Here is a 10,143-nt window from a genome sequence, read left to right as displayed (position 1 = left end):
TTGACAGCAATTAAATTAAACCCCTTTTGCTAACTTATTCCCTCAAAATAAAAGTTAATTGATAAAGTACAGAATTTTTTTGTAGCTATTAGTGATTGTTCTATTAGAGTATAGTTGAAACTTCATGCCTGACTGTTTTATCAGAATATCTTTTAATTAATGACCTAGAACGTTATACTATAATAGTCTAAAGTTTGTGGGAATGTCATGCATGGCCTTTGTCCATGCCATGCATGAAATATTGATTTTGATATAATTATAAGCTATTTTTAAGGTCATAGAAATTCCATACTGAGAATAGCACATATATAATGTATAGAAGATTTAAGAAGAGAATACTGAACTATTCATTTTTTGTAACAAACCAGCTACTGCAAAATTTGTGTAAATGTTTGTATCTGTGCATTATAGGAATGTATTATAGCCTAACTACCAGTAAATGAATTATCTACAGAAACAGGTGGAGTTCTGTTAAATCGTTCATTGTATATGCATTATAGTTTCTTTTAGCTCAGACATCTTGATGTCAAGGTAAGACATTTGCAAGAGATACTACAATTAAAATAAATATTGCATACAAAGATGTGATAGTAATTAATCAGTTGGTAATGGGCAACTTATCCTCAGTGCCTAACAAACTAAAGCATGCAAATATTTTATAGACATACGTTTGCCTGGTTGCAGCTATAGCTATGGAGTTACCAACGAAGGCCAGATATGGCTATTCTATACATAGCTGTGGCTACATCATAAACTTGTTACCACATATTTACAACTATATTTGGGTCCCTTTTGATCCATCCCTGCTACACACACTCATGCATTTGGATGGTTACCTGTGCTAAATACTGAGCTGTTGTGCACTTTGTGAGCTGCTCACCAAACCAAGTACTAATGAAATTCTACAAAAACTTTGTATGCTATATGGTGAGAGCCTAAGGTAATAATGATGCAGAATGCAAGTTAATACAGTGGATTATATTTCAGCGTGCTGCAGCTGGCATCCAAAGCTACCTGGTGACCGTAGATTGATGGCACACTTTACTTACAAATAAAAATATAACATAAAGCTTTCAAACTGATAATACATACCATAAAGACAACTAATAACATGTTACTTGTATTAGAGTTTATATACTCCTTGCAGTGTTGTCACTCAAAATCATCAATCATTTACACACTTACTGCAAACCCACTGAACATCGCTCTCAGTGAAAATTTCCTTGGGAATATTCTCACAGGAACGATGGTACCATTCGTGACATTTCTCACATGCTGCCATTGGTTCTCCTCCCACCAACTCTGGCAGACGACAAGAGCAGTATATGTCAAAAGTAAGTGTGGTGGGTGAGGCCTTTCTTCTTCTGATTGACTTAGATGGAAATGGAACCAATTTTTCTGATCTAAGACACTCTACAAAATGAGGCCTTAACTTGTCTTGATAGTAACGCAAACAAGAGACATCATTTCCAAAACACAATTCAGTTGCATATGCTATTGAAAATAATCCACAGTCACTTCTTCCAAGCTGTTCTTGCATTGTCTCCAATTGAAAATTAATGGACTTACTGGAGCTCTGTATAATTGCAGCAATTTGAGCTTGCAGATTTTCAATGCTGGCATATTCCATGGTATCATATACTTTTACTAAAGATGAGTTTACTCCTTCCACTGTCAACCAGTGATTTTTAGAATGTAAAATCTGCACAAACGGGCTATCAGTGTTGGGAAAAGACAAATCTTGTCCATACTTTGTGTCATGTAAACCCAAAACAGAAGGAAACTGAGCCTTTAGAAGCTGACTTGCTGCATTAATGCGAGTGTCGTTCAACCACTTTCCACTCAATATGCACTGTAAAGAAGGAAGTTTGAAGGATACTAAATGCTTCACGGTTTTTCTACTGTCTAGTTTTTGACGTCGTATCTTTGATTTTGATAAAGTCTTGTCACTATTATTACAATTCGTAATTTCAACATCATCAGACACTTCATAATTCTTAAATTTCCCTACAAATAGACCACATTTCCTTAAATTCATTACACAATATTATGTAGAACTATATATACACTACTACCTAGCTGTATTTAATTTTAATCAAACAAAAAAATTGGAACCTATGCAAAACAACATATAATAGCTGTGGACATCCAGTACATGCAGCAGAATTCACTAGCACATGATGACAAAAAGTAGTGATACCAGAGTGCAACCATACGTGAGGTGTGCTTGTTACGTACGTATCATACAGTACGACAGTACGGTATAGTAGGGACATTGGTGATTTGTGGACGTGGTCCATGAAGAAATCAACTTAAACTTATCTTCACAAATCCTTCACGACCACTTGGCAGTATTGGTCATGCAGAAACAAGCCAAAATGTGTCTTTAGAACAACTCTAAGCGTTTTTGACGAGGTGCTACGATATTTAAAAAAAAATTATTTAGCAAATATTCTACTGACTGTCTTTCTGCCTGATTCATTCAGTCAAGCGTAGTGGAAAACTGGCTGCAGCTACAGCCTTACTTCTTTGGTGGAAATGCCTAGAATTTCAAGGCGGAAAACTTTTAACAATTTTAAGCACTATTCTGTTACAGTTTTAGCTTTGATCTTTCTTTATCTTGGCCATTGCTCATCTGTATGGCTTCCATTAGTAGTCAGTAAGCAGTACTGTACAATCAACACGTATGACTTAACAAATTGTAACACTCACGTGATTTTATTTGAGATGCACCATGGGTAGGGACATGCTTGTATGCTGCAAAAGGATCACAGAAGGTCCGGTGGGGGTACAGCTGTACAGGTACTCGCGGGTTAAATAGAGGGCGTGACCAGTTCGCTAGCTACTAGCTAAATAAAGGGCGCGTCACCTGACTTTGCTAGCTGTAAACCTAGCTGTAAATTGCCTATACATACTGTGTTACTTCTTTGGGAGAATGGTTCCAATGACAAACACAAAATTAAATGTCTACTGGAATTATAGACTCACCCACATTTATGCTGGAATGCACTATTGTACTGTATATGGCTTCCCACTAATTACACCAATGTTTCACGCTTGTGCCAATTTCAACAGTGTGTTGTGTTATCTACTTTACCATGCAGTTAGTTACTCTTGTACATCATCGAGAATGTACGTGCTTAAAAGTATTTTAGTGTGCTTCTTTTAAGCAAGGTTAACTAGCTAAGCCAGTGCCTTTCTTTGCTGTGATTAACACACTCTAGACACAATTGTGCGCTAAATAAAATTCATTTACAAACAAGAGTACACAAACAAGTGTAAGAAAAAATTTGGAATTTTCAGTATGAGTAGGAACTGCAATTAAAAGCACTGAAACAAGCTGGCAAAGCAAAATTGAACATGACTCAACAAATGAGTATATGCATTTTAATCCTTGCTTTAGCCATTTGTTATTAGTTGCACATGGCTAAAGTAGGGATTAAAAAGCATACACTCAGTAGTTGAGTTGTGTTCAAGTTTGCTTTGACAGTCCTTTTTATTGCAGTCCCTACTCATACTGAAAATTCCTAACTTTTTCTTATGCTTGTATAGTACAGATCAGACATGCATTTAGTAAAGTCTCTGAATCCTATAAAGCTTCTTGCATAATTGCCAGCACTGTGTATATGCCTATGTGGTGACTTGTGGGCACACTCATTGTAGCAGCTATAAAAATAGTATACAGGCTTTAGATACTATACAGCTATACCACACAATAAAATTTTGGTGATATTTCACAACTTTTACTGAATTTATAAGACTGTAACCATGGATATGAAGCTTTTCAAACCCTCTTCGAAGGTATAAAGATTACGAAGCCTTCATTCCAGCCCCATACGAACATGCACACAAAGTAATAATTATCAATGGAGTCAGCCAGTAGTGTATCAGGATTATATAATCACGCTTAAAGGACAACATCTGTTATGCATGCTCTGTAGGTTACATGATAATGTTACCTGGATTATCTTTCCTCTTACTTCCCTCTTCAACTATTCCAACATTCTCATCTACTTGCTTCTGTACTTTCTTTTCTGCATTTTTTTGACAAAGTTCTTTCTTCTGCTTGACAGCATCTTTCTTCTGCTTGACAGCATCTTTCTTCTGCTTGGCAGCATCTTTCTTCTGCTTGGCCACATCTTTTTTTTCTTCCTTCTCTTGTAAAAGCTTCAATGCCTCAGAACTGGTAAGAACCCGTCCACAGCTTTTTTCTGTTTTAGTTGGTAACTTAGAAGGCAGCTCTGGTTTACTAAAAAGTTTATCAATTCTACTTGCAGGTTTTGAAACAACAGCAATCTGAGTATACTCCTTAGTTTTCCTTTCTTGCTTTGGTGTATGAAAAACAGACTGATTCAAGGAAACATTACTGATAGTTTCTGCTCCTGGGTGGTATGTTTCCAGCCAAATTTTGTACCGCTCATCCCCACCATCATATCCCTCCTCATGTCTCTCAAGAAACAGCTGTATTTCTAATTCTGAAAAAACAATACATTTTTTACTGCTTGTTTTTCTGGGTGGTGAAGGAACAGGTGTCAGCAATGGCAAATATGACAGCTTGTTGGGTTGTTTTGTTGGAGTACACATGGATGCTTCCAACTTGGAAATCACTTTATTTCTATCAGTTAGGAAAATTCCTGTAGTGCTAAACCCAGCCATAATATTTATAATTGTCATGCTTTTCATCCACGCTTTTGAAAATAAAGGAGAAAAATTGTATAGCGTAATCAGTTTTCCAGGGTTTTGAACAATATAATCATAACATACCTTCCTCCACTCAACTTTTAGAGGCCCGTATATACCTTTATCCAAAGGTTGTGTTAAATGCGTTGTATTAGGTGGCAAAGCCATCAGCACCACTTCATTTTCAGAAGCACGGTGAATAACACTTGGACAATAGTGTGCGGAATGTCCATCCATCAATAAAAGTAGTGGTCTAGTCGATGGAGTATAGCACAAAAAGTGGTCAAACCACTGATCAAACAGGTCTTGATCAATCCAACCTTTGGAAGACAACCCATAGATTGTACCAGGAATTTCATTTTCCACCAACGCAGCACTGATAGCTTTGCGACCATAGATGACCATAGGAGGAATACAGTAGCCTGCAGCATTGACACATCCGACTATAGTAATTTGAGACTTGTTACCTGAGCATATTGAAGCCGGATTCTTTGATCCTGTGCCACAAACCATTTTTAAAGGTTTGGGATTAAGAGGCATACCAGTGTCGTCAACGTTAAACAGCTGGCAAGGTTTATCACGAAGGTCATATAAATCCATGGTGCTTTCAAGAAGATCATAATATTTGTTAATAACAGTAGTGTCTGACGCTTTAGCTCTGGAAAGGGATAAGGAGGCGGTAGCACGCAATGCTACATTAGGATGACGGTGGCAAAACGATTCCCACCAACCATGTGTCACAGTTTTTTCAATCCCACAGTCACTTAATAGACGCTGCACCATACCAATCACTTCTTGACGACTCTTTGGATATCCAATTGAAGCACACTCTAACAGAAAGTGTACAAGCTCCTCTTCTTGCTGTGTGTTGAGATACCTAAGTGGACCACTTCTAGCTCCCTCCATCACACGCCCACTTATTCGATCTGCAATTGTGGATTTTGGTATGCCATACATTTCTCCTGCTTTTCTTATACTAGCTTTCTTCTTAAGGACACTGTCAACTGCGCGAACCATTCTATCTTCATCCCAATCTTTGTACACACCTCGGCTAGTAGTAGCAATACTGGTATTTACAACTGTACATCCGACAGATTTTGCCTTGATGACTCTTTCCTTAAGTGGTGGATAAAACTGAGCCATGCTGTAAAGAACAAAAGCATGACAAATAATATACTCCCAAAGTAATAACTATGTTACAATGTAGCTATTATAAGTCTAGCTACGGGAGTATGGAAAACCCGGAACGCCGGAACAACCCGGATCAGGTTTATTTTTGCGATTGTGATCACGTGCAAACACTATGGCAAGCCCGCTTTCAAGTTATAATACTCCACAATAGACTATTTCTATATACATAATCTATAACCTTGCAGCAACTCTGCAGTGTACACAATGGATCGACAGCGAGCCTTAATTGGAATGCACAATTGCTAAATTCATCCTAAAACTATCTCAGCTACACTCTACACCCTTAAGATGAAGGGATTTTAAAGCATCTTCATGGATACTGCAACTTATAGCTAGTACTGTACTACAGTGACAGTGTACAAGCCTACCTTGTTAGTGTGACTCTATTAAATTCGGTCACTTATACGAGTGGGCTGCTTAGCTTTGTACAGTACTAGCTAGAAGTTGCAGTATCCATGAAGATGCTTTAATAAAATCCCTTCACCTCAGTTAAGGGTGTAGAGTGTAGTTTAGGATGAATTTAGCAATTGTGCATTCCAATTAAGGCTCGCCGTCGATCCATTGTGTACACTGCGGAGTTGCTGCAAGGTTAGATTATAAAAGTATATAGAAATAGTCTATTGTGGAGTGTTATAACTTAAAAGCGGGCATGCCATAGTGTTTGCACGTGATCACAATTGCAAAAATAAACCTGTTCCGGCTGATCCGGCGTTTCGGGTTTTCCATACTCCCTCTAGCTACCGTAGTTCCCTTATCCCAGTGACGCTGTCCGACTTCAGACTCAACAGTAAACTGAAATTAGACCTACGCAAGGCCTGATGAACACGCATACACCCACCACTGCTGGCTGGCCCAAACATGCCTAGCTAAACCCGCCCAAAATGGTTCTTAACAAAAGAAAGCACATAAACACATAGAATTACGCTTATGGCCTAAAATCACTCACCTATTTGCTTATTAAGCTGTTTAGAAGCAAGAAAACTACAGTTGCTCCCAACTGAACTGCTCGTCTAAACATACACCGTATATATAACAAAGAAAGCTTAAAACGGATCACGAGACCTAGACTACATTTCTAATATAAGAGCGTGTTGTTTCATTTATATATGGTTGGAGCAAATGAGTGTTTTTGTTGATCTAGTAGGTATATAATTTTTCGTCGTAAGTTTATACTTTTAACAGTTTTTGTGCTTGAACAGCACCTAGTCTATGCTGAGCTTTGTATCAGCTGTTCTAGGTCCGGCTGCTCGTGCATAAGACTATACTAAATGCTTAAAATGATTTAGTTTACTGTTTGGTAGCGTAGAGCAGTTGATCACGTCTGAATTGGCTAATAAAATCCACCAGAAGCTGCAATTTCGTGTAGCATAAATGTCCGATGTTTGATTGCCCTACATGCTCTCATACATTCAGCGATTACTCGGGTGTGGCTTTGAGTAATTAGCTAATATTTGGTATGCTGAACCTTAGGTGACTACCCTTACTAGATACCAAGTTGCATTAAGATCTGTGCATCTGATAAGCTTTGCGAACTACAGTCCGTAAATTCATACTTTTGGCCAAAACTACATGCGATTCGGACTACCACCTAATGGCTCGCCAAACCCACAGTCCTTGATGGAATTCTAAAAAACTTGGTGTGCTGGATGGTGATGGCCTAAGGCAATAATGATGCAAAATTCAACTTGATAGATTCCGTAGTTTCTGTGTACTGGCGTCCGAAAACACCTGGTGGCCGAACATCGGTGGCTTACTCTATGTGTATTTTAAGGAAATACTGACATAGCTAAGGAGTATGAGGATGGGGGGTTTAGTAGGATGGATTATCTACTTGCAGGGCCGCCCACAGGGGGGGGCAACTGGGGCATTTTGCCCCGGGCCCCAGCCTGAAAGGGGCCCCATGAAGGGCATCCTGAATACCTGTTTAAAAGATCTATATACTCTAATAGAGCAGTCAGATGTAAATATTCTAATAGAGCAGTCACAGTATTCTTCAGAGGAGCAGTGTAGCAAGCTTATAGATAAGGAGATGTGGTTGGTGATGGGTAGTTATTGCAGGTTGTGACCTTTTTTTTTTTTTTTTTTTTGGTCTTCAACTTACAACTTGGGTGAAGGGCCCCACTTTAACTCTTTGCCCTGGGCTCCTTAATTTCTCTGGGCGGCCCTGTCTACTTGTTTTGTGGCAGGAAGTAGTTTGTTATCTGTTATTATTAGTAATCTGTGTAACTCGTTCAGCATGTAGGGGTTGCCCTAGCTATAAATTAAGCTAATAATTTTTCTTCTGCAGTTCTTGATTCTTGTAGTGTAAGCATAAGCTACAGTACACAAGGGGTAACACACAAGCTCTCACTGTAGGTAGATCTGCACCATGGTCAAAGTCTAAGTCAAAGGTCAAGGCCACCAAATTCATGCCAAGTCAACAGTCAAGGGTAAAAATTTCCAACCCACAATCGAAAGCACTGAAATATATCATCAAACTTAGTCACTGGTTAAAGGTTAAAAAAGGCACAGGTCAAAGTGAAATTTCATCAGGTCAAGACTTTGACTGTGGTCACAGATCTACCTACAGCGCATGCCTATGTGACACTCCCTCGAGTACATACACTTCAATCATACTACATAATATATATGTACTGGTCATGGCATGTTTTCTACTCCAGAAGTACAGCACGTTAATAAACCAATATGGTAGAGATGACCTGTGTGAAGTTGATATTGACAGTTTTAAGCATTTGCTGTTTTAAATTTGCTACGTCATAAGGTAAAATTGTATCATTATACTTATTATTGTCAATGCTTTGAATTAATGTTACACTGTAAATTGTAATGGGTACAAATGACCCAAATTTTGGGTTGTTTTACCTGCAATTCAAACAACCGATTTTTTGGTAGTAATTACCCAAGGATGTACTTGTTCATTCTAACTTTTTAAAATACAGTCATATTACCCAGATTCCCTAAAGTCTCTTCAACTTCTAGCCAAGGAATTGAAATAACCTTGCTATCATGGTCATTTAACCGTCTGTGGTAAAATTAACTCACGCCACAAAATATTTGTTTACATTAATTAACAAGTCAGTCATCATTAGTAATACATACATTAATATATTTATCTATGACACATATTCACGATAATTGTTACATACTGCATCTTAATACTTTAAACATACCTGACCTTATAGAACTACGGAAAAGATTAGATTACCAGCTCCATGCAGACCTCTCAACTTGGAACTGGAGTTAACCTTGAGACACCCCAAGTACATGGCCTCATGCAACAGTGGGGTTCACACACACACACATTTTATTAATAAAGAATGTCAACAAGCATGAACTAGCTATACTGCATGTATACTGCTGTTATTTGCAGCTTATTTCTATGCTCTATGGTCTTAATCTACACATAGAATATAAGCAACCTGGAATTCCAAGCATGGTGTAGTATCACGTGAATCTTAAATCTGTTTATTCAGCTTTATGCCTATCTTTGTGATGATTGTAGGTATCACTAATCCTTTCACTAGGTCCGAATCTGGCCTCTGCTCTGGCACGTGATATATTTCCCACCGTCTATCTTAGTCTATTCAAAGTTGATTAATGCTAGAAAAACTTATTTACTACTAAACAAAAACGAGAAGTCACCTTATCATGCTGTAATACAGCCTTGGGTTACAGGTTGGCTCCAGTCTTTTATAGATTTGAGCGCCATAAATTTTAAATATTTATCACGTGAGTACCATTTCTTATATTGAGTTGACGAAAAGTTTTCGATTGTGGGTTTGAATTTTATTTATAGGCGAAAACCTTGAGAATTCTTGAGATATGGAGCGTGACCTTGAAAAATTAGCACCTAACCATGAGACCTTGAGAAGAGGCCCAAAAACTTGAGTCTCATTTAACCATGGACAGACCTCTCAACTCTCACGGTGAAACCGTGAGAGTTGAGAGGTCTGTCCATGGTTAAATTTACAGTACACTGGCCATTATAACATTTGTGCTACATCCCACAATCAAAAGTGAATATGAAGAACATAGGTTTTGTATACAATTTGAAAAAGTTTTCAAATTATATATCAAACCTATGTTCTTAAAAAGTGAATATGAAGAACATAGGTTTTATATACAACTTTTTCAAATTGTATATAAAACCTATGTTCTTCATATTCACTTTTTAAGAACATAGGTTTGATATATAATTTGAAAACTTTTTCAAATTGTATACAAAACCTATGTTCTTCATATTCACTTTTGATTGTGGGATGTAGCACAAAT

The 10,143-nt window shown here is 37.7% G+C and overlaps 2 protein-coding genes across 2 annotated transcripts; both read right to left on the bottom strand.

Moving 5' to 3' along the window:
* Positions 1-1,145: 1,145 nt before the first annotated feature.
* On the bottom strand, positions 1,146-4,678 carry LOC136249414 (uncharacterized). The gene is made up of 2 exons (XM_066041413.1): positions 3,960-4,678; positions 1,146-2,007 (listed from the first exon to the last, which is right to left on the bottom strand). The coding sequence occupies exons 1-2, from the start codon at positions 4,672-4,674 to the stop codon at positions 1,166-1,168; spliced, it is 1,557 nt and encodes a 518-aa protein (XP_065897485.1). The 5' UTR covers positions 4,675-4,678; the 3' UTR covers positions 1,146-1,165.
* Position 4,679: 1 nt separating this feature from the next.
* On the bottom strand, positions 4,680-5,823 carry LOC136242324 (uncharacterized). The gene is made up of 2 exons (XM_066033760.1): positions 4,765-5,823; positions 4,680-4,688 (listed from the first exon to the last, which is right to left on the bottom strand). Exons 1-2 carry the CDS (start codon positions 5,821-5,823, stop codon positions 4,680-4,682), a joined length of 1,068 nt encoding a protein of 355 aa, XP_065889832.1.
* Positions 5,824-10,143: the final 4,320 nt, after the last annotated feature.

This window comes from Dysidea avara, chromosome 1 (assembly GCF_963678975.1).
Source record: "Dysidea avara chromosome 1, odDysAvar1.4, whole genome shotgun sequence".
Lineage (NCBI taxonomy): Eukaryota > Metazoa > Porifera > Demospongiae > Dictyoceratida > Dysideidae > Dysidea > Dysidea avara.
This window is presented reverse-complemented; position numbering and strand designations above follow the sequence as displayed.